The sequence below is a fragment of the Hemitrygon akajei genome, chromosome 8 (assembly GCF_048418815.1).
Source record: "Hemitrygon akajei chromosome 8, sHemAka1.3, whole genome shotgun sequence".
NCBI classification, from domain to species: Eukaryota; Metazoa; Chordata; class Chondrichthyes; order Myliobatiformes; family Dasyatidae; genus Hemitrygon; species Hemitrygon akajei.
In genome coordinates, this window is record NC_133131.1 from 120,776,679 (window position 1) to 120,801,399 (window position 24,721).

The window sequence follows — 24,721 nt, forward strand, 5'->3', positions numbered from 1 at the left end:
TGCAGCATAATTAATGTTACAACCATTTTATTTATTATAATCCAGGCATTAAGTTTCAACTGGTTTATTTTGTTACAAACAATTTTATTTTAAAAACTTCAGAATTATGCATTTTGCAATGTGTTGTTCATGTTTCATGCATTAACAAATATGAATGTAAATTTCAGGTTTGCATTTTAACATCTGGATTTACATCTAAAAGATATGTGCAGTATTTGGAAGGCAATATCATAATGGCCAAGAAATACAAGTAATAAAATTTATGTTGCAGGTGTTAATTTCAAATGTAAGCTTTCACCACAGAGTGATCCATCAGGTAGAATGACTTATTTTTTACTTTTTTTTGCAGAAATATTTTATAATGAGGAATAACATTCTTTCTAATAACAGGATCATCACATGTACAAATTTTATAATTTTATAGCTTGTGTACAAATTTTTAAAGATCTCACTTTAGAAGCTAGTTCATTTAAGTCTGCTCTATTTAGTGTTCGAATTAACTCCTCTGTTGCCTCACCAGGTTCTAGCGTGGCCACATGATGATCTTGCCACCATATTAGAGCTGACTTTATCTTCTCTTCCAATGGTATCCTAAACAAAAGGAAAACAACTTCTCAGCAACAATGTTAGTTATCTACTCCCCAATGAATCAAGCAATATTATTTTGTGTTAACTTTAATCTCTGAACTTCAGTCCTATATTTATCTTGAATACACAACTCTTTATTCTACTATCAATACTGTATTTAACTGAATGTATTATGTATTATGTAATATGTATTTAACAGATCATATATCCTATTACATTTTGCATTCACTGAAAATGTTGTACACCTTTAATGAACTAGCTCTTGTATGCATCTGTTCTAGGCTGAAAAGCACAGCTTCTTCCTTTTGCAGCTTTAGAGTTCAGGATCAGCCATTTTACCTTGCCTTTGTTTTACTTGAGGTATTCCTTTCCTTGATAATGAAAATTAGACACAATAATCTAGGTGTTATCTGAGTACTGCTCAATACAATTTGGCACAACTTTGAACTTGTACAATTCCATGTCTGTTAGTTCCAGCTTTTGCTATTTTTTTCATCAATCAAGGGGTACACTGCCTGTTTCTTTCATTGTAAGGTACTTTGCTATTTTGCTATTTTAAATACACAACTTTTTTTAGTCAATAACATTCTCTCTTAAATTCAGTTGTAATTCATGAATTGCTGCTACAACTTTACTATCCTTAAGTTTGGCATTAAAGATAAATATGACAACTTTACATCCAGACAATTTATACAAATCTTAAAAAATGAACATTCAGTATTCCCATATTGATATAACCCCAAAGTAATTTATTTAATTTCTTACCCATTTCTAAAGTTTACATTGAATCCCTAGTATTTTCAGTTGATGTACAGAATTTTATTTGGAAATTTATTACGCCTTTTGAATTGGAAAAAGGTATTTGAAAGTAAATAAATATCAGAACAATGAAAATCATCCATGGTGGAAATAGCGAAGGTTCAGGTCAAGGGTGGCTTGGATGGGAAGGTATATACACAGCAAGATAAAGTAAAAAAATTAAAGCTTATGTTATGCAACAAATACCAATACTGCAAAAGCCTGGAGGAATACAGAGTGTAAAAGTGAGGTTGTAAAGAAAATTAGTAAGGGTAACAAATGGCTTAAAATGATATCAGTTAAAAGAAGGAAAATCCAAAAGATGTATTAGAAGTGAAGTATTAAAAAATAGGAATACAGGTACATTAGGGTTATCAGTGGTTAAAATGGTAGACTCTGTGTGGAGATAGAATACATGGTATCAGACCTTAAGAAGATGAGCAGAATTAGGCCATTTGGCCCATCAAGTCTGCCCTGCCATTTCATCATGGCTGATCCATTTTCCTCTCAGCCCTTTATATATTATACATAAAATATAAATAGAGCAGTACAGCCCACAATGTCTGTGTAACCATGTGCTAAATTAATCCAATCCCATCGGTCTACATATAATCCATATACCCCATTCTGCCTTTGCTATCCTCCAATTCTTCCTCCTTGGTAAATTCCAGTTATGACAAGGTAAGATAGGATCTAAGGAGCGGTGATTGGGAGTAACTGCTGTTGGAAAAGTCCATGTATGATATATGGAAGTTCAGTATCAGTATGGAGTAAAGACTAAGATGGCAAAGTAAAGAAATCTTGGATGGCCCAAGAGATTCTAAATTTAGTCAGGAAGGAAAAGGAAGCATACATATAGCTCAGATTGAACTCTTGCAGAATGTAAAGATAGCAGTAAAGTGCTCAAGCAGGTAATAAGGAAGTCCAAAGAAGGCCATGAAATGTCCTTACCAAGAAGGATCAAGGAAAACTTCAAGTCATTTTATACCTATAGTAAAAAAAGAGGGTAACTAAGGACAAGCTAGGACCTCTCAAGGATAAAGGAGACAATTTCAGCTTGGAGTCAGAACAAGTGACAGTGTTATTAAATGGAGTACTTTGTGTTAATATTTATCAAGGAGGAGGAATTGGAGGATAGCGAAGGCAGACTGGGACATGCTAATGTGCTGTGACAGTTTGGGATTAAGGAGGAAGTTATTCTGAAAAGCATTAAAATGGATAAGTCCCCAGGGCCTGATGGCAAATATCCCAGACTATTAAAGAAGCAAGTGAGGAGATTCTGGGGCTTTGACAAGTATCTTAGTGTCCTCAATACCACCAGGCAAAGTCTCAGAGGATTATTGAATAGAAAATGTTGTTAAGAAGGGAAATAAGGATAATCCAGGTAATTGTAGACCACTGAGCTTCATGTCAGTGGCTATAGGGAGAGGATACTGAGGGATAGAATTTAGGCACACTTCAAAAAGTAAGGCTTAGGAGCATTTAGCATGGGATTGTGCAGGGTAGGTAATGTCTTACAAATATGAAGGCTTTTCAGGTGATGTCAAAGGAGCTAGTTGTTAAAGGTAAGACAGTGGACACTACCTACATGGTCTTTAATAAGGCATTTGATAAAGTCTCTCATGTTTGGTTGATTCAGAAGATAAAAATGTATATGCATTCAGAACTAGCCTGCCCATAGAAGATGGAAGTGGGGGTAGAAGGTTGTTATTTTGGCTAAAGGTCCTTAGCCAAGTGAGGAGGAGACAATGGCGCCTAATGGCAACTCCTTTGCTTGCATCTTTGGACACAGCTCTATTTCCATCTTTGATATCTCTATTTTACCTTTCAGGTTCTTTTGAAGACCCCGACCTGGAGTTACATGCTGACTTCAGTTCCTTGTGGGAATGGGATCGCTCTTGGGGTCTCACGACTGGCTGTTATTCGACATGCCAAGGATACGGCCTAAGAGATTAGCTCGCCTTCGGAGTTCCAGGATCTCGTGGCTCTGGAGACAGGTAGACCGAGGGTCGGTGTCTCTGCAGGAATCTGGGGTGTTGTGGGAGATGGAAGATCTTTGGCTGTGTGCCCAGAGACCCGAGTTCTTTGAGCACAGAGCTCAGAAAAAGCGATGCAACAGACTTCTAACATCATAAACCAGCGAGCTGTTTGTTATGCCTCCCCTCTGCTGTGAAATGGAAACACCTCTTTCTCCCTTATTAGGGAGAGAGAGAGAGCTTGTGGTATGTCGAACTACCGGGTGAACAAATAGTCTTTGGGATACTGCAAGTCTGTGTTTTATTGATGCTTTGCTACACACAAGTGCTCGGTGGTGGGTGCCGATCCTTTTTCTGCTGTTCGGGGAGGTGGGGGGGGGGGGGGGGGTTGTTGCTTTGCTGCTACTTACACACAGGAGGAGGGAGCTGGGGGTGCTTTGGGGTTCTAACATTTAACTGTCATTCATTCTTTGGGGGCACTCCTCTGCTTTCGTGGATGGCTGTGGAGAAAGAGTATTTCAGGATGTATATTGTATACATTTCTCTGACATTAAATGTACCTTTGAAACCAGTGGTGTTTTGCAAGTATCAGTGCTAGGACTTCTTTTGTTTGTGATATATATTAATGATTTGGATGAAAATGTAGATGGGTAGATTAGCAAGTCTGCTGATGACACCAAAAATGGTGGAGTGTGAACAGCGTAAATGACTGTCAAAGAATACAATGGGATATAAATCGGTTACCGATATGGGCAGAGAAGTGGCAGATGGAGTTTAATCTGATCAAGTGTGAGGTGTAGCACTTAAAGAGGTCAAATGAAATGGGAAAGTATACAGTTAATGGTAGACACCTTAATAGCATTTAGGTACAGAGGGACTTTATTGAAGGTGGCTACACAAGTAGATAAACCGGTAAGGGAATTCATACTACAGCTATATAAAAGTTTAGTCAATGTGCACTTGGGGTATTGCATGCAATTCTTTACCAGGATGCTGCCTGGATTAGGGATGAGAGCTATAAAGAAAGGTTGGTCAAAATGACAAACTTGGGTTGTTCTCCCTTGAGTGTTAGAGGCTGACAGGAGACCTGAAAGAGTTTTGTTTTTAATTATGAGAACCATAGCTAGAATAGACAGAATAATTCCCCATGAAAGAAACATCAAACAATAGAGTACAGGAATGGTTTAAAAGTGAGTTTTTTTATAGAGAGAATGGTAGGTGCCTAGAATATATCATCAGGGATTGCATTGGAAGCAGGCAATTTGGTAGTGTTTAAGATGCTTTTAGACAGCACATGACTATGAAGGGAACAGAGAAGTAGGGATGATACACAAGAGGAGTACATTTAGTATAAATTGTCATCAATATTGGCACAATATCATGGGTTGAATTACCTGTCCAGTGCTGTACTATTCTATATTCTAATTTCCTCCTAAATCTAATGCTCAAAACACAAATCTAATGTGCCATCAGAATTTTCCCATATAGTGCCAATTTTTTTTTAGAAAGTTAAAAGCACAAACCTTAATTTTCCAAGAGAAGTAATATCACTGGAAGGTAGATGAAGCTTTTTACAGAAATGTTCAAAATCTTCAGCAGGGATGTTTTTGGGTATTAATTGTAAAGTTTTCTCCAGAAAGTTTTCTAAATTAAAGGAGTTAAGAAAATAAAGTAAGACAGTTATTACTAGGAACACCCAGCAGGTCAGGCAGCATCTGTTGCAAATTGAGAATTAAGCATTTCAGGTTGGAAACCCTTTGTCAAAACTGAGAAAAAGATAAACTAGTAGATTAAGTTACAGAGAAGGTGCTGGTAGGAAGATGATTATCTGGAAATTTCTGTGATAGGGTTTGATCAGATAAAATAGGTTAGTGAGATCAGTTAGAGGATGATTACACTTCTTGGTCTGTGTTATTCTTTGCTAATGGGAGGACCTTGGGGCATGCCCAACACATCAGGCTGTATTAGTACTGTGGTGAACTACATATACCTGTCTGGACTGCTCCTATGGCTCCTCCCACAGACCCCTGCTGACTGCTTCTGTGGCTCCTCCCACAGACCCCTGTATAAAGGCGATTGAGGCCTGATGCCCGGCCTCATTCTCCAGGATGTAGTGTTGTTCATTCTTCCAGTCAATAAAAGCCGATATCTCGCTTCTTACGTCTCAGAGTGAGTTATTGATGGTGCATCAAGTACAGAGAAAACATTTGAGCCAATATCACATACAAATGATCAACTCCAAGGCAGAAACATTAAGTGAGTTATCTAAAGTTGGAGAACTCACTATTGAGCCTGGAAAGCTATAAAGTGCCCCAGAGTAGATGATAAGGTGTTATTCCTGAAGCTTACACTGGGCCTTATTCAGGAGATATTGCAAAGTTAGTTCAGAGTGGGATTTAGAATTAACATGATACCGATTTAATTAAAGAACCTCCGAACCTTAGTCACAAAATTAGGTTTTGCACTATTACTAATCACCAGATAAAGACTGTTGCTTGATACGTTATTCAACATTATATACTTACTGTCCTTGGCATATGCATATTTCAAATACTGCTCTATTTCAATGTGTTTCCCCCCTTCACAAACCAGCTTTGGAGGTCTTACTAGCAGATTTTCCTTCAAGTCTATCTCTTCTAAAGACCGTAGCTGTCCAAAATCACTTGGAAGTGCTGATAATTTATTTCCTACGGTAAGATAAAAGAAGCATTTTCACACATAAAAATGGTGTCTGCCTACTTTAATGAATAATAGTAAACACACTAAAAGGTTTCATTATTTGAGAATATTATGCTGTAATCATCAGAAAGTGAGGCAAATTTTACCGAGTAATAGCTAATTCCAGGATGGTAAGCATATGCAAAGAGCAGCATGGAACCACTTAAGTACTTTTTTTTATTAGGGAATACAAGGTAAATTTTGAACAGGAACAAAAAGATTTTGCCTGCAACAGGTGTAGAGATGCAAGTTAAATTTTAAAGGACTTGATGTGACCATTGTTCTTTATATACAATGCAGCTTCTTTCTCATAAACGGGTCGTGTATCAACTATTAAAATGTACCCAAACTTAATATATGTATTTATCATGCTATATCATGCTGGGAAATATTAGATGAGCAATTTTAACCCAAATGCTTGTATTTGAATAGAATTTCCTGTACACAGCTTTCAAGATTACACATATTTTTCTGATCTTATCAATTGTTACCATATATGGATTCCCACTAAATATTTGGTACTTGATGGAAAAGGGCTTAAGAAGAATATTGTGATTCAAAAGAATTGTAGCACCATAAGAGAATGATTCATATCCACAATTATTGTAGCTATATGTTTGACACAAATTAATTTTCTTCTCTTCTTTAAGGTTTAGTGCCTTTAAAAGCTCCTAATTTACCACTGAAGTGGTAACATCAGCATTAATTCTGCATATCTTCTAGCAATTATTAACAGCTCAGCATGCCATCATGTGGATTCCTTGCAATTTATAGATTCTATCTTGAGAGACAAAAGCCTTAGAACTCAGATGTCTATACTAGCTGACTCAGATGATGGCTACTCCAAAAGTGGCCTCCAGGACTTCGGCTCTTCTCATTGAAGTCTCTTGAGCAAAAGCCTCAGTTCCCCTGGCTGCTCTGCTTAAACTGTTCATCCCAAAGAAGAAGACACATTCTAAAGGGAGGATGAGGCAACTGTGGCTGATGAGGGAGTCAAAGACAGCATTAAAGTAAAAGAGAGGGCAAAAACACAAGAGGTTTTGCAGATGATGGAAATCTTCAACAACGCACACAAAGTGGTGGAAGAACTCAGAGGTCAGGCAGCATCAAATGAACAGAATGAAATGAAATGTCTTGGGCTAAGACCCTTCATCAGGATTGGAAAGTAAGGATAGGAAGATGAGGAAGGGTAAGGAGTACAAGTTGGCAGGTGATAGGTGAAACCAGGTAGGAGAGAAAGTGGGTGGGTTGGGGAGGAGGATGAAGCAAGAAGTTGGGAAGTGATAGGCAGAAGAGGTGAATAAGACCTTAAGACATAGGAGCAGAATTAGGCCATTTGACCCATCAAGACTGCTCCGTCATTCAATCATGGCTGATCCTATTTTCCCCTCCTCAACCCCATTCCCTGGCTTTCTTCCCGTAACATTTGATACCATGTTTAATCAAGAACCTATCAATCTCTGCCTTCAATACACCCAACGACCTGGCCTCCACAGCTGCCTGTGGTAACAAATTCCACAAATTCACCAACCTCTGGCTAAAGAAATTTCTCTGCAACTCTGTTTTAAATGGACACCCCTCTATTGTGAGGCTGTGCCCTCTTGTCCTTGACCCCCACCATGGGAAACATCCTTTCCCCATCTTCTCTGTCCTGGCCATTCAACGTTTGAAAGGTTTCCATGAGATCCCCCCTCATCCTTCTAAATTCCAGGGAGTACAGACGCAGAACCATCAAATGTTCCTCAAATGATAACCCTTTCATTCCCGAAATCATCCTTGTGAACTGCCTCTGAACTCTTTCCAATGCCAACACATCTTTTCTTAGATGAGAAGCCCAAAACTGTTCACAATACTCAAGGTGAGGCCTCATTAGTGCCTTATAAAGCCTCAGCATTACATCCCTGCTCAGGGATTTAAGACCCCTTGAAATGAATGCTAACATTGCATTTGTCTTCCTCACCACTGACTCAACCTGCAAGTTAACCTTCAGGGTGTTCTTCACAAGGACTCCCAAGTCCCTTTGCGTCTCAGATTTTTGGATTTTCTCCCCATTTAGAAAATAGTCTGCACATTTATTTTTACTACCAAAGTACATGACCATGCATTTTCCAGCATTGTATTTCATTTGCCACTTTTTTGCCCATTCTCCTAATCTGTCTAAGTCCTTCTGCAGCCTACCTGTTTCCTTAACACTACCTACCCCTCCACCAATCTTCATATCATCTGCAAACTTGGCAACAAAGCCATCTAGTCCATCATCTAAATCATTGATATACAACATTAAAACAAGCGGTCCCAACATTCATCCCTGCAGAACACCACTAGTCACTAGCAGTTAACCAGACAAAGATCCTTTTATTCCCATTCGCTACCTCCTACCGATCAGCCAATGCTCTAACCATGTTAGTAATGAAGGACTGAAGAAGAACAGTGGACCATGGAAGAAAGGGAAGGAGGAGGGGCACCAGATACAAGATGGCTGGTGACGAGAAAAGAATGAGTGAGAAGGAACCAGAATGGAGAATTGAAAAAGAGAGAAGGGGAAGGGGAAGAAATTACTGGAACTTTGAGAAATAGGAATGCATGCCATCAGGTTGGAGGCTATTCAGACAGAATATGAGGTTGTTGCTTTTTCAGCCTTAGTGTGGCCTCATCATGGCAGCGAGGTGGCCATAGATGACATGTAATGGAAAGTTGAATTGAAATAGAATTGAAATCCCATTGTTGTTGCAGATAGAGCAAAGGTGCTCGACAAAGCAGTCCCCCAATCTATGTCAGGTCACACTGATGTAGAAGAGGCTGCATTGGATGCAGTAGATGACCCTGACAGACTTACAAATGAAATTGGGGCCTTGAGAGGTGGTAAGGAAGGTGGTGCATCGCAATTTCTGTAGAGGGCATACAATATAGCAAAAATTAATGGGAAGGGAGAAGATTGGGAAGTTTTTAAAAGACAATAGAAGGCAACTAAAAAGTCAACAAGGAGAGAAGAAACAAAATATGAAGGTAAGCTTGCCGATAATAAAGGAAGGGTACCAAAAAGATTTTTTAGGTACACTATATAAAGAGTAAAAGAGAGGCAATAGGGGTCATCAGGTCACTGGAAAGTGATGCTTGAGACATAGTAATAGAGGACAAAGAAATGGTGGACAATCTTAATAAGTATTTTGTGTCAGTCTTTACTATTGGAGACTAGCAGAATGTCAGAAATTCAAGAGTTTCGGGGGGCAGATGGTGTGATGTTGCTATTACTAAAGAGAAGGTGCTTGGGAAGCTGGAAGATAAGTCACCTGGACCAGATGGACCACACCCCAGAGATCTGAAAGAGGTAGCTGAATAGATTGTGGAGGCATTAGTAGTGATCTTCCAAGAATTACTAGATTCTGGAATGATTCCAGAGAACTAGCAAATCACAAATGTCACTCCACTTTTTAAGAAGGGAATGAAACAAAATACACAAAATTATAAGACAGTTAGTCTGACTTCAGTGGTTGACAAGATGTTAGAGTCCATTGTTAAGGATGAAGTTTTGGGATACTTGGAGGCAGAGCATAAAACCAGCATGGTTTTCATAAGGGGAAATCTAACCTGACAAATCTGTTGTAATTCTTTGAGGAAATAACAGGCAGCTTAGATAAAATGGATGTTTACTTGGATTTTCAAAAGGCCTTTGACAAGATGCTGCACATGAGGCTGCTAAACAAGAACCCATGGTATTTCAAGAAAAATACTAGCATAGACAGAAGTTTAAACACAAAGTACACTACAGCTGCTGTGGTCAAATACACATGTACAAACAAGCTGGATGAACTCAGCAGGTCGGGCAGCATCCGTTGAAAGGAGCAGTCAACGTTTCGGGCCGAGACCCTTACGTCCCGACGAAGGGTCTCAGCCCGAAACGTTGACTGCTGCTTTCAACAGATGCTGCCCGACCTGCTATTGACAGATGTTTGGCTGACTAATAGAAGGCAAACAGTGGAAGGGGGAATTTTCTGGTTGGCTGCTACTTACTAGTGGTATACCACTAGGGTTTGTTATCTGTTAATGATCTGGATGATGGAATTGATGTGTTTGTGGCTAAGTTTGCAGATGATACAGAGATAGGCAAAGGGCAGGTAATGCTGAGGAAGCAGGGAGTCTGCAGAAGGACAGACATATTAGGACAATGAGCAAAGTGGCAGATGGAATAGTGAAGGGAAGTATATGGTCATGTACTTTGGTAGAAGGAATAAAGGCATAGACTATTTTCTAAAGGAGGAGCGATTTCAGAAATTGGATGCACAAAAGATTTTGAGAGTTCTAGTGCAGGATTCCCTATACATTAATTTGGAGGTTGAGGTGGTAGTAAGGAAGGCAAAGACATTCATTTTGAGAGGTCTAGAATATAAAAACAAGGATGTAATGCTCATTCCATCAGATCACATTTATAATATTGTGAGCAGTTTTGGGCCCCATATGTAAGAAAGAATGTGCTGGTATTGGAGAGGATTCAGAAGAGGTTTACGAGAATGATCCTGGGAATGAAACAATTAATGTATGAGCATTGTTTGATGGCTCTGGACCTGTATTCACATGAGTTTAGAAGAATGATTAGGGATCTTATTGAAACCTACCAAACATTGAAAGGCCTAGATAGAGTGGACATGGAATGGGTGTTTCCAATAGTGGAAGAGACCTTGGGCCAAAGGGCAGAGCCTCAGAGTAAGAGGACCTCCTTTTAGAACAGAGTTAAGTTGGAATTTCTTACGCCAGATAAATTTGTGGAATTCATCGCTACAGGCAGCAAAGGTATGTAGGTCAAGTTAATGGGGATATTTAAAGTGGAGATGAATAGGTTTTTGATGGGCAAGGATATCAAAGGTTACAGGGATAAGGCAGGAGAATGTGGTTGAGGGGCAAAATAAATCAGTGATCAAATGGCAGACTCAATGGGCTGAATGGCCAAATTCTGCTCCTATGTCTTATGGAGTTCAGTAAGGCCTTTGATCAGGTTTCACATGGTAGGCTGCAATGGAAAGTTAGAGTACATGGATCCAAAGTGAGCTAGCTAATTGGATACAGAATTTTCTTGACGGTAGGAAGCAAGATGGTGAAGGTTACTTTAAGGGTTGGAAGCCTATGATCAGTGGTGTTCTCTAGGGCTTGCTGCTTGGTCCATTGTTGTTTGTCATCTATACCAATGATTTAGTCTTGATTAGTACAAATGTTTGCAGGTGTCATTAAAACAGATGGTTTCAGTGACAGTGAAGGTGGCCATCAGGATTTACAGAAGGATCTTGATCAGCTGGGTAAACTGGTGAAGCAAAGGAAAATGGAATTAAATTTGGATGGGCAAGGTGTTGCATTTTGGGAAGACAAATGAGGTAGGAATTTCTCTATGACCCTGGGAATGCTGTTGAACAGAGGGAGCCAGGAATACAAATACATGTTTCTCTGAAAGTACCGTTGCAGGTAAACAGGGTAGTGAAGTAGGCTTTTAGCAGGGTGGTCTTTATCAGTCAGGGCATTTGAGTACAAAGGTTGGGATATGATGTTGCAATTGTATATGTTGGTGAGGCAACATTTGGAATATTGTGTTGTTTTGATAGCCCTGCTTTAGAAAAGAGTTCTGAGGAGATTTATGATGATGTTGCAGGACTCAAAGGACTAAGTTATGGAGAGAGCTTGAGATGTTTGGGACATCTTTCACTCGAATGCAGGAGAATGAATGATGATCTTATAGAGATGTATAAAATTATGAGAGACATTCATAGAGTAAATGCACGCACCTTTCCCCCAGGACTGGGGAATCAAGAACTAGAGAGAATAGGTTTAAGGTGAAAGGGAAGATATTTAATAGGAAACTGAGGGGCAACTTTTTAGCACAAAGAGTATATGGAAAGAGCTGCCAGAGGAAGTGATTGAGGCAGCTACATTGTTCATTTTGTGCCATATCGTATGATGTGGGTGTTCATCGTCTTTCCATGACCATAATTGTTCTCAACAAAAGGTACATTGACCACATTTAAAAAGCACTAGGGACAGGTACATGAATAGAAAAGATTAGACTAGGGCCAAATGCAGGCAAACTGAACTAGCTTCAATGACAATTTTGGTTAATATTGGAACAGATGGGCTGAAAGTTGGGCTGTATGACTATGACTATAGAGAATTATTCCTGACACCAGAGTCTTCAGTCCATCACTGCTTCCTCTCAAATGCAGAGAATGGCTTGAATTTCAGTTGACAATTAAATTATGTAACTTGCTGCTCTCCTCGGAATAGTGCCCTTAATGATTTAGAAATCTCTGTGGTGTGGATTTTCTTTTTTAACAAAGCATCTTGTTTATAGCATTATTAAAAAAGTGAAAGTAGTTCAAAATACCCAAAGTCATAGAATCATAGAAAAATACAGCACAGAAACAGGCTGTTTTATCAGCGCCAAAGTCCTCATAAGAGTATTCTTGTTCTAAGTTTATTCTGGTGTGCAGGTGAAAGCCACTATCCAGCAGTTCCTGTAGATGTGCAGGAAGTGCAGAATGAATGACAACACTTCTGGATTTTTGCATTCAATGGTCCATCATAGCTTTACAATGTAATAATAGTGGAGGCTAGCTATGCCCATCATCAGTCTTAAACTGCACTTCTCAGTAATATGGCTAACCAAACTATTTTCAAAAGGAATCAATTGTCCTTGAATTGCATATACCACACTGCCACCTGCATAGCACAGGTACATTGCCTTCTATTTGACCCCACTGCATTTATACAGTGATCTCACCTCGAATGTTGATGCATTTAAGTTTGACAAGTCCTGTCAGGGATTTGGGGAGATAGGTTATATTATTATATGCAGCCACAAGTTTTTCCAAGTTCTTCATCTCTCCAATCCTGGCTGGAATGGCTTTCAGTGCATTGTTTGATATGTCAAGTTCTTTTAAATTTGTCAAATTACATAGCTCATCGGGTAAGTCTCTTATCTGGGAAAGGAAAAGATAACACTGGAAAAAGGAGGAATTTCTGTGTTTTCTTTTGTTTTATTACCCCAAAGCAATCCCATGCTAAAGTACTTATGCATGTCAGGATTAGTTAACACCCAAAGTGTTAACAAGAATAATTTCTCCCACGTGGTTTTCTTTAAGTTTTTGAACAACAATAAAATAATCCTGGATAAGACATTGCCACAAAACATTATACTTCTATGTATGCAATGTCTTAAGCTGGATTCATCATTTTTAACTGCATACCTGGGTTTAAGTAAGCCTCAAATTAGTTACAATTGCCCAAACTTTGTAGGAATGCCTTGAATGAAACTGCTAATTTTGCAAATGACTTCAAGTAACTGAGAACATCTCTAGAGAACAAATTACAACAAATGCACACAATTTACAATGCAAAATTTGTATGGCAAAGTTAACATTTGCAATTCCATTTAAATCAAATGAAAGGAAAGGTACTGAAGAACAGACCATCCCTCCTTTTCTGGATCTCCTCCACCAAGAACTCAATGATGCCACCAAACTTATAAAATGGCTTCTCCCTCTACTGTCAATATATCAAAGGCTCTTTGAACAATTATTTTTAATTATTGTCTATTATGCAATATCCTTACCTTCAAACCATCCAGTTGACTAATTATCAGTGTTTTCAATGTTGTCAGATTACATATTTCAATTGGAAAAAAATCAAAATAATTATTAGAAAAATTAAGCTCCATAATCTGCTCTAGTTTTAAAATATCATCTGGAAGATTTTTAATTTTGTTGTTCGATATGTTAAGTACTTTCAGATTAACTAATTGGCATAAATTTATGGAAAAGACAGTAAAGTTGTTATTTTGAAGGTAAAGGTTCTGAAGTTGAAATAAAGCAGAAATTTGTGCTGGAATATTTTCAATATTATTTTTACTCAAATCCAAATATTTCATGTTCATTAGATGGCATATATGAATGGGAAACACTGAGAAATTATTTGCACTTAAATCAAGAGTTTCCAGGTTTGTAATGCAGGATACATCTGCAAGTATTTCAGAGATATAATTGTAACTAAGATTTAAGTACTGCAATCCAGAAATCAAGCATAATGCGCCTGGAAATTGTTTAAAACTGTTGTGGCTTAAATTTATTCTAGTGACCCTGAAACAGTTTTTGAATTCAATAGGAATTTCTTCTACAAGATTATGGGAAATGTCCAAAACTGAAAGGTTAACGATATGTGACAAACCAATAGGCAGATTTTTTAGTTTGTTATTACTAACAGATAAATCTGTCAAATAATATAAATTGCCTATCTTTGAAGGCAACTCAGTAATCTCATTGCCATCAAGTAAAAGTTGTTTAATTTTCTCACAGCTAGAGATTTCATTTGGGAGTTCACTTAATTGATTATACTTCAGTTGCAGAACCTGTAGTTCCTGCAGTTTCACTATTTTCTCTGAAAGAACAGCCAGCTGATTTCCATTCAACATTAGTTTCTTGAGTGCAAACAAATCAAAACACTGCAATGGCAAGAATGTTAACTTATTATCATTCAGTGATAGAATTTTTAAGTTTTTCAACTCGGAGATCTCCTTTGGTAGGCTTTGAAGTGAGTTCTTTGAAAGATGAAGTTCCATTAACTGCGGTAGCAGACATATGAATCTTGGGAAAACAAATATCCTATTATTGTTTAGTCTTAGAACATGCAAATTCTTCAGTCTGACTATGGTTTCTGGTAAAGCAGTTAGTTGATTTCCCTCCAAACTTAATGTTTCTAACTTAATGAGGTGCCCAATTTCAACAGGCAACTTTGAAATATTATTTCCATCAACATTAAGGTATATTATTTTCTTAAGTATAGCAATTTCACGTGGAATGAATGTGATGCTATTGTAACTAATATCTAATAGCTTCAGATTTTTAAAAAGATAAAGCTTTGATGGAATAGAGGTCAACTTCTTTCTGTTAAGTGATATTACTTCAATGTTATCAACTTGTATATCATCATTCTCTGAAAATAGAAAAATTGTAACTTCCTCAAGTGTATGTGGATCCAATGACTCTACGGAGATCTGTTGAGCCATCTTTTCTTGATTATTCTTCACTTATTTTAATTTCAAGTTTGCTGATGTTGTTCTGAGTTGCTTGCTTTATCACTGGACAACATAAAATAGAAAAGAAATCATAACTAACATGATGAAATAATATTAGTTGAATTTAAATTTGAAATTTAAGAAATCTTAAATTGAATTCATTGCCACTTTTGGGAATTCTTTCAGCCTCAACTGGAAGAATGCTTAGCGCTGGGCTAATACTTGTAACTAAAGAGCATCCCAAGTGCACTTCAGGGCTTTCTCAATTATTAATCACTGGGATTTATTAGCATTCATAACATTCTCATTTGTTATTTTCCTTTGTCTTCGTTATGAATTGTTATTTATTTCAAACAACATGTGAACCATATTTATACATCTATAATAATCACAGACATTTTAAAGACCTTGGTCTTTTTAAAGACCTTTGGCTGCAGATCTAGAGCATCAGGGTTTGCCAGAAGTTGACCTGCAGGAGGACTCTTAGATATGGAGCGTCAGCCTGTCTGTCATCCATTTCCAGACAGGCTGACATCTCAACAGAATCTGTCTAGATGAGTTGCTACAGAATTGTCAATGGGTAATCAACCTGAAACATTAACTGCTTCATTCTCCATTGATGCTACCTATCTTGAAGTATTTTGAGAATTTAAAGCGTCCATTTCAAATTTCCAGTATCTGTAGTTTGGCTTTGTATTTTGATAAAATATTATTCTCGTGTTCTGAAATCTGCCCTTTACAAGCCTGGATCTTGAACTCGTATCAGCCCACGCTCTTCAAAATCTACCAGTGAATGGAAAGTTCTCTCTCCCTTTCAAGGTCTTGTAACAGCGGTAACATTCTCCTGCCCGCCTTCACATTTCGTCCTCCGTTAAAGATGTGCTCACTTCTCATTCAGACTGGCACTGAAGATGGGGGCAATAATAGGTAGATGCCTGTTGATGTTGGGTTAGTGAGGAGCGGGCGGCCCAGAACCATTGCACTCACCTCCTCCGCTCCCCCAGCCGACGTGGTCACCATAGCAACGGGTTCCCTGGTGCAGGCCGCGTTCCCCGTCCGCTCGCGAGATTTCCCCTGCCGGCCGGCGCGCTCACCGCGGTCAGGGCATCCTTGCAATCTGCAGGCTCGTGATCGAGGTGGACAGCGGCCATAACCAATCTTTTCGTGCCTTTATACTACATCAATATGTACATAAACACAGTCACATGGCTATACTTCTGTTTTTTAGACTCTCCAAAGAGAATAAAGTGCTTTTCTACGAACTTCTGTCAATTACTTATAAAATCCTAAAAGATTCAGCAACACTCATTAAAATGTCTACCGTATACTAGGTGAGTTCTAGTTTTGATTTCAAATAGTTGTTGCAGTTGTTAAAAAGCCTTATCGCTCAGCACTTATTTGCTGATTGAGTCAAGATTCACAACGAATAGCACGGGTGACTTGTGAGGTCTGCATACATACCATCGCAGACTTCACAGCCAAACGTTGTGGTGGCGGCCCCTCTCCCAGATGAGCTATGCTTGGTTTGATGTCGCTATCTCTGAGCCTCCGAGGAAAGCCACCGCTACAACCTGCAACCTGGTCATTTCTGAGGCTGAAGTACGCAGGTGTTTCCAACGAGTGGACGGACAGTCGCAAGGCTGCGGGACCGGACGGCATCCCAGGGCGACTACTCAGGATGTGCGCAGCACAACTGGTAGGTGTGTTTACAGACATTTTTAATCTCTCCCTCTCCCAGTGTAGAGTGCCCTCCTGCTTCAAAACATCCCACCATTGTCCCTGTACCAAAAGAGACCAAGGTAACATGCCTGAACAACTGGCGTCCTGTCGCAGTCACCTCAATAATTAGCAAATGCTTTGAGAGGCAGGGTAAGGATTACATCTGCAGCTTGCTATCACCCAAACTGGACCCCCTACAATTTGCCTATCGATTCAACTGATCGACAGATGACGGAATAGCCACAGCTCTACATACCATCCTTTCACATCTGGAGAAGAAAGATGCTTATGTGAGAATGCGCTTCTTGGAGTACAGTTCAGCTTTCAACACCATAATTTCCTCCAGGCTCGACAAGAAGCTCAGAGACCTCAGCCTTCACCCTGCCTTGTGCAGCTGGATCCTGGACTTCCTGTCAGATCGCCAGCAGGTTGTAAGAGTGGATTCCCTCACCTCCACCCCTCTGATTCTCAATACAGGAGCCCCTCAGAGCTGCATACTGAGTCCCCTCCTTTACTCCCTGTATACCCATGTATTGCCACCCACAGCTCCAATCTGCTAATTAAAATTGCCGATGACACTACATTGATTGGCCTTATCTCAATAATGAGGAGGCCTACAGGGAAGAAGTCATCTCTCTGACACAGTGGTGTCAAGAAAACAAAGAAGCTGATTGTGGATTACAGGAGGAATGGAGACAGGCTAACCCCTATTGACATCAATAGATCTGGGGTTGAGAGGCTAAGCAGCTTCAAGTTCCTCGGTATCCACATCACCGAAGACCTCACGTGGTCTGTACACACCAGCTGTGGTGAAAAAGGCACAACAGCACCTCTTTCACTTCAGACAGTTGAGGAAGTTTGGTATGGGCCCCCAAGTCCTAAGAACTTCCTATAAGGGCACAACTGAGAGCATCCTGACTGGCTGCATCACTGCCAGGTATGGGAACTGTACCTCCCTTAATCGCAGGACTCTGATGCGGACAGCCCAGCTCATCTGTAGTTGTGAACTTCCCATGATTCAGGACATTTACAAGGACAGGTGTGTAAAAAGGGCCCATAGGCTCATTGGGGATCCAAGCCATCCCAACCACAATCTATTCCAGCTGCTACCATCCGGTAAGCAGTACCACAGCATAAAAGCCAGGACCAGCATGCTCCAAGACAGCTTCTTCCACCAGGCCATCAGACTGATGAACTCATGCTGATTTGAGTGTACTCTATATTACATTGACTATTCTATTTATTATAAATTACTATGATTGCACATGGCACATTAAATGGAGACATAACATAGAGGTTTTTACTACTCATGTATGTGAAGGATGTAAGAAGTAAAGTCAATTCAATTCAAACATCTGTTCCACTAATCTCATTTTTTTTCAAAGTTCAAAGTAAATTTATTTTTGAAGTACATATGTGTCACCATATACAACCCTGAGATTCATTTTCTTGCAGGCATACTCAGAAATCCATAATAGAATAATAACCATAATAGAATCAATGATAAGACCTCACCAACTTGGGCATTCAACCAGTGTGCAAATACAAAAAGAAATAATAATAAATAAATAAGCAATAAATATTGAGAACATGAGATGAAGAGTCTTTCAAAGTGAGTCCATAGGTTGTCAGAGCATTTCAATGAAGGGGCAAGTGAAATCAAGTAAAGTTATCCCCTTTGGTCCAAGAGCCTGATGGTTGAGGGGTAATAAGTTCATGAACCTGGTGGTGTGAGTCCTTCTTCATGATGGCAGCAGAGAGACGAGAACATGCCCTGGGTGGTGGGGGTCTTTGATAATGGACGCTTTCCTGTGATAGTGCTCCATGTAGATGTGTTCAATGGTGGGGAGGGCTTTGTCTGTGATGGTCTGGGCTGTATTCATTACTTTTTGTAGGATTTTTCGTTTAAGGGTATTGGTGTGTCTATACCAGGCTATGAAGTAGCCAGTCAATAATACTCCATCACACATCTACAGAAGTTTGTCAAAGTTTTAGATGTCATGGTGAATCTTCACAAACTCCTATTGAAGTAGGGGTAATGGTGTGGTTTCTTTGTAATTGCATTTTGTTGCCGGGCCCAGGACAGGTCCTCCGAAATAAATAACACCGAGGAATTTAAAGTTGTTGACCCTCGCCACCTCCGAATCAGAATGAAAATTGGAATCGGTTTAATATCACTGGCATATGTTGTGAAATTTGTCAACATAGCAGCAGCAGTACAAACCAACACATGATAAATATAGAAAAAAACTGAATTACTGTAACTATATATGTATATTAAATAGTTAAAATAAATAGTGCAAAAACAGAAATTAAAAGAAGTGGTGAGGTGGTGTTCATGGGTTCAACGTCCATTTAGAAATTGGATGGCAGAAGGGATGAAGCTGTTTCTGAATTGTTGAGTGTGTGCCCTCCTTCCTGATGGTAACAATGAGAAGTGATCTGATCCTCTGATGAGGACCAGTTCATGGACTCTAGTTACCTCCTCCTGAAGTCCATATCAGCTCCTTGGTCTTGCTGACATTGAGTAAGAGATTATTGTTACTGCACCACTCAGCCAGATCTCTCCTCTCCCTTCTATATGCTAATTCGTCACCACCTTTGATTCGGCCTACAGCAGCAGTTGTCAGCAAACTTGAATATGGCATTGGAGCTCTGCTTAGCTACACAGTCATAAAGCGAGTAGAGTAGGGGGCTAAGCACACAGCCTTGTGATTCACCTGTGCTGATGAAGATTGTGGAGGAGATGCTGTTGCCAATCTGAAATAACTGGGGTCTACAAGTGAGGAGATCGAGGATCCAATTGAACAAGGGGTACTGAGGCTTATTGATTAGTTTTGAGGGGATGATGGCATTGAACGCCAAGCTGTAGTCTTGATGTGTGCATCTTTGTTGTCCAGATGTTCCAAAGCAATGTTCCCTCTAAGGTGAGCATGCCCAAATCTTTTGCAACGAGCACACAAAAGAATTTAAACAGCGCACAGTTTAAATTACAAATTAGAGGGAACATTACTCCAGGGTTGGGTGAAGAGCCAATGAGATGGCATCTGCTATGGACCTATTGCTCTGATTGGCATATTGTAGCGGATGCAAGTTGCTTCTTGGGCGGGTATTGATATGTTTCATCATCAACCTCTCAAAACACTTCACCACTGTAGATGTAAGTGCTACTGGATGACAGTCATTGAGGTAGGTAACCACACTCTTCTTAGGCGCTGGTATGATTGAAGCCTGCTTGAAGCAGGTGGGAACCTCAGACTGTCGAAGTGAGAGGTTAAAGACGTCAGTGAACACTCCAGCCAGTTGATCAGCGCAGGTCTTTAGTACTTTACCAGGTACTCCATATGGGCTGGATGCTTTATGTGGGTTCTCCCTCCTGAAGGCTGCCGGCACGTTGGCTTCAGAGACAGAAATCACATGATCATTAGGGACTGTGGGAGTGCATTATGATTTTTCCATGTTTTGATGGTCAAATCGTGCGCGGAAGGCAGTGAGCTCCAACTGGAAGTGAAAGCTTGTTGTCACCCGTTTTTTTTCCTCTCCCAGTTTACTCCCTGAGTCTCCAATTAACACACATACTGCAATTTCTTGGCAGCCAGAGAAAACCCATTCTGTTACAGGGAAAGCATGATAACTCTCCAAGGGTTCGTCGATCACAGGTTTGACCCTCAGGTGGCATTCCAAGGGGTCGCTGATCATGGCTTTGACCTTTGGGCCTTGACATCCACACTCACGTTGTCCCCCAATACTGATGACCTTGGGGGTGGGGGGGAATCACTGACCCCTGTGACTCCCATCTGTATAGACCTCCAAACTGGGACTTGCCTACCTGGAGATCACTGGTAATATACTATATCCACTAATCTAAGGAGGCAGTGTTGGTGATTTTTTTTTCTAGTGCCTTGAAATATATCCAGGTTGAAGATATCCAGGACTCAGAAGCGTATAAGAGGCGTCACATGTTCCCAGTTTCGTTTCTGTGAGCGTTACCTTATGACGTATGCCGACGGTATAAAAGAAATGTGGTCAAAGTGTTGAGGAGAGTCGAAGGAATGAGAGAGAGAGTGAAGACTGCAGGCTTCCAGCTATCTGGGAACAGCTCACAGTCGAGAAGGGTGAAGTCTAATGCTTACCCAAACCCAAAGGATTGGGTTAATCAGAGGCACACTGTACATTGTGGAGACGTGTCTGTTCTTCGTATGATCCATGGGTGTGGATTTCGTGACAGTCACTTTGTGAAATCGCTCGTCGTGGTCTTCGGAACTGTATTCCTCGGCTGGGATCTTCAGTGACAGTTTCTTTGTTTGCTAGCTGTGGAATCTTTGGAATTTGTCATGATTGCCTCGTTGTTGCATTGTGAATTCACAAGTCTCTCCTCTCACCTATTTCGTGAATTACTGGGACTCTCTGAACTGCCACTTTAAGACTGTGCTTGAGTAAGATTTGTTAAGAACAGGTTCTAAGTTTGACTGTTTGGGAGCTATCGACACATAACACTGTTAACTTCTGTTTAAGAAAGTAGTTTATGTTATTTACTATACTTTTGAATAGATGTTAATAAGTATAGTGGTTTTAATATTAACACCCAACTCAATTTGTCATCTCTTGCTGCTGGTACGTTACGAAGTGGTAACAGAGGGCAGCGATAATTGTTACATGATAATAGTATGAGTTTAGTGCCAGAACTCAGATTAGATCTTGGAATACCTCTTCCTCAGTATGTGCCAGCCAGAAAATACTAAAAATTCACCGAATGGTTAAATATGTTTTCCCAAAGCAACATCCTCAACAATGAAACCCCAGTAACAGATATATCAGACAAGCCATATTGTTTGCATGATATTGGATTTCTGAAGCTCAATTCTGAGGGAAGAGAATAGCAGGATGGCAATGGAAAATATTCAAGGCTGTATTCAAAGACTCTTTTAAGAAATGCAATATCCCCACTGATTATTGGGAACTTCTGGCCCAGGACTACTTTTGACTTATTTTCTGTCAGTCATCTTACGTACGGATACTCCTGTACCTAGAGCCACTTTATGTACATACAATCAGTCTACTTATATAAGTAATTTATGTATTTATATGTATTGTGTTTTTTTTAATGCTGCATTGGATCCGGAGTACAATCATTTCATTCTCCTTTACATTTGTGTACTGATGAATTGCAATAAATGATTTTGAATCTTGAGTGTTATGAAAATGTTGACTTAAATGCTATTTTAGATACTTTGGGAGATGGAGCTTGTCAGCCTGGGAAGGCAGTCCATCTAAGAGAGGGAAAACTCTGACTTCAAACCTTCGCTGCCTTGCGGCCATACCCACTCATGGGAACAGCTTTGGGAGTAAACCCTGAGGACAAATCTGGAGCTGGAGTCCCTAAGGCAGTCCGACGTTGCCTTCAACCTCTTTCTGGACAGCATCAGTGTCATGGAGAGGGGAGACTTGCAGCATCGGCAACTGCCGGTCTTCCTTACGACCCTGCCCAGGCCTGCGCCCTGGAAACCATTCCTGGCACAGATCTATGGTCTTGCGAGACTAACGGATGCCACCAGTCAGATACTTAAACATTTTTTATGAAGAAAGTATATTTTGAAACAGAAGTTTAATGGATTATATTTGATTCTCCCACTTGAATGCAAAAGTCTCACTGAAGCTGAAGTACAGTTCTAGAATAGGAATACAAGGAGATACGGTGCCTTGAAAAAGTATTCAGTCCCCACAACGGTGGCGGCACAGAAGTGTAGTGGTTAGCACAATGCTTTACATTACCAACGACCCAGGATCGATTCCAGCGTTGCCTGAAAGGAGTTTGTACGATCTCGCCGTGACCATGTGCGTTTCCTGTGGGTGCTCCAGTTTCCTACCACATTCCAGAGATGTACTGATTGGTCATTGTAAAATGTTCCGTAATTAGGCTAGGATTAAATTGGATCGCTGGGTGGCACGGCTCAAAGGGCTAGAAAGGCCTATTCTGTGCTGCATCGCAATAAGTAATTTTTTAAAAATCCTATTTTCACATTTTAATGTCTCACTCTACTAAATTAGGATTTTTTGAATCTACAAAACATTGTACGTCATGTCAAATCATGATAAAGAGTATTCAAAACAAGCCAGGGAAATGATAAAAGAGAAGCACAAATCTGGGGACAGGTACAAGACCATCTCAAAGCCACTGAAAGTACCTCAAGGCTCAGCACAGCCCATTGAGCAACCAGATCCACACTGCCTAGGTCAGGCCACCTTGCTAAACTTAATCGCTAGAGCAGAATGGCACTTGTAAGGAGGGTTACTGTGATGCCAACAGTCACTCTGAGTGAGATGCAGAAGTCAGTGGCTGCAAATGGAGATGAAGTTCATGGCTCCATAAGGTCTTGCACAAAAAGGGTGTTTATGGAAGAGTGGCAAGGAAGAAGTCCTGGCTAAGAAAAAAGAGAGACATATCCTTGCCCATAAAGACTTTGCAAAGCGACAATTAGAAGATACTGTAAAGATGTGGAAGAAGGTCTTGAGGTTGGATGAGAATAAAGTGAAACTTCTTGGTCACAACACTAAGAGGTATGTTTGTTGTAAATCTAATACTCTGCATCAGCCAGGGAACACCATCCCTATTGTATAGTGGAGGTGACATGTGGTTGTGTCTGAGAGGAGGATGCAGCAGAAATTATGGAGCATTGTTGACAATCCTCCTTACCCCCTCCATGACATATTGGACAAAAAAGGATCTCCTTTAGTAACAGACCTATTCCACTGAGGTGCACCACTGAACACCACAGAAGATCCTTTCTTCCTGTGGCTATAAGACTCCACAACTCCTCCTCCTTAAGTATGGCACATCTGTGTTTTGCACAATTACTTTTTAATGTACATTTTGTATTTTTTCATACCTCAATGCTTACATTTTGTATTTTAAAGTATATATTTCTGACTGAACAACCTTACAACAATAATTTCCTTCAGGATAAATAAAGTTCTATCTGATCTATGGAAAGCAGCAAGGACTGGAAACCTGGTCACGAATGATGGGAAGATGAATGCTTCTACGCATTAAGAGTGATCCTGGATGAAAACCCTCTAGTCTCTGTCAGGAAGCTTAAACTGGGGAGGAAGTTTCTCTTTCAGCAGGACAATGACCCAAAGCACACTGCCAGAACAACAATGGAGTGGCTTCAAATGAAGAAAATTGATGTCCTTTAGTGGCCCAATCAGAGTCATGACCTTTACCCAATCAAACATCTCTGGCATCACCTCAAGATTGCTGTCCACCGCAACTCCCCAACTAACCTGGCATAGCTTCAGCAATTTTGCAAGAAGGAATGGGCAAATCTTGCTCCATCATATTGTGCAAAGTTAATAGAGACTTATCATCCAAAAATATTGGCTGCAATGGTTGCAAGAGGTGGTTTAACAAAGTACTGAGCAAAGGAGGATGAATACTTTTGAAGTGACATTTCAGATTCAGAATTTTTAATTTTTTATGCTTTACAATTTTCCCCTTTTTATGGAATCTACTGTGAAAAAAAAGAGCACATGATTCACAAATAAAAATTCTCAGTAAAATTGATCAAAATCACTGGTTGTAATACTCACTTATGTGAACAAAGAGCTGGGGGGGGGGGGTATGTGAATACTTTTACAAGGCACTATATTATCTTTTAAATAAACTGTTGGATGAGGACTCACCTGCTATGTGGTACGCAGAAAAGCTCCAATGATATAATTTGAATGAAGAGCTTTTCTAGTTCTGAACCTAAATTAATCTTTCAACTAACTATGCCAAAAATGGTCAGGTTTCTCATTGCTGTTGTTGGGACCTTGCTGCTTATAACTTGCCTTCTGCTTTGCATATATAACAAAACTTTGAAGTATGGCA

At 39.9% G+C, this 24,721-nt stretch overlaps 2 protein-coding genes across 4 annotated transcripts in view; one reads left to right on the forward strand and one right to left on the reverse strand.

The window, feature by feature from the left end:
• Positions 1-16,711, reverse strand: LOC140732208 (uncharacterized). Of its 2 annotated transcripts, XM_073054490.1 has the most exons (7): positions 16,591-16,711; positions 16,117-16,304; positions 13,672-15,192; positions 12,841-13,039; positions 5,888-6,049; positions 4,886-5,006; positions 1-591 (listed from the first exon to the last, which is right to left on the reverse strand). In XM_073054490.1, exons 3-7 carry the CDS (start codon positions 15,118-15,120, stop codon positions 411-413), a joined length of 2,112 nt encoding a protein of 703 aa, XP_072910591.1. In that variant the 5' UTR covers positions 15,121-15,192; positions 16,117-16,304; positions 16,591-16,711; the 3' UTR covers positions 1-410. The 2 variants fall into 2 exon arrangements, with proteins under 2 accessions (XP_072910591.1, XP_072910592.1); XM_073054491.1 differs by lacking the exon at positions 5,888-6,049.
• LOC140732209 (transcription termination factor 1, mitochondrial) overlaps positions 16,261-24,721 on the forward strand; it is a 20,919-nt gene continuing 12,458 nt past the window's right edge. Inside the window, exon 1 of one of the 2 annotated variants that reach the window (XM_073054497.1) lies at positions 16,261-16,460. The gene's annotated coding sequence lies outside the window, so the exon portion shown is untranslated. Of the gene's footprint in view, positions 16,461-16,761; positions 16,826-24,721 lie in introns of those variants that run through there. The other variant, XM_073054498.1, reaches the window with a different exon arrangement.

Excerpts from the sequence above, each read along its gene's own strand:
- LOC140732208 (XM_073054490.1), bottom strand. The coding sequence starts at position 15,120 with ATGGCTCAACAGATCTCCGTAGAGTCATTGGATCCACATACACTTGAG. Across the intron at positions 5,007-5,887 it reads ATATGCATATGCCAAGGACA|AAAACTTTCTGGAGAAAACT; the intron begins GTAAGTATATAA and ends CCTTTAATTTAG. Across the intron at positions 592-4,885 it reads ACTTCTCTTGGAAAATTAAG|GATACCATTGGAAGAGAAGA; the intron begins GTTTGTGCTTTT and ends CCTTTTGTTTAG.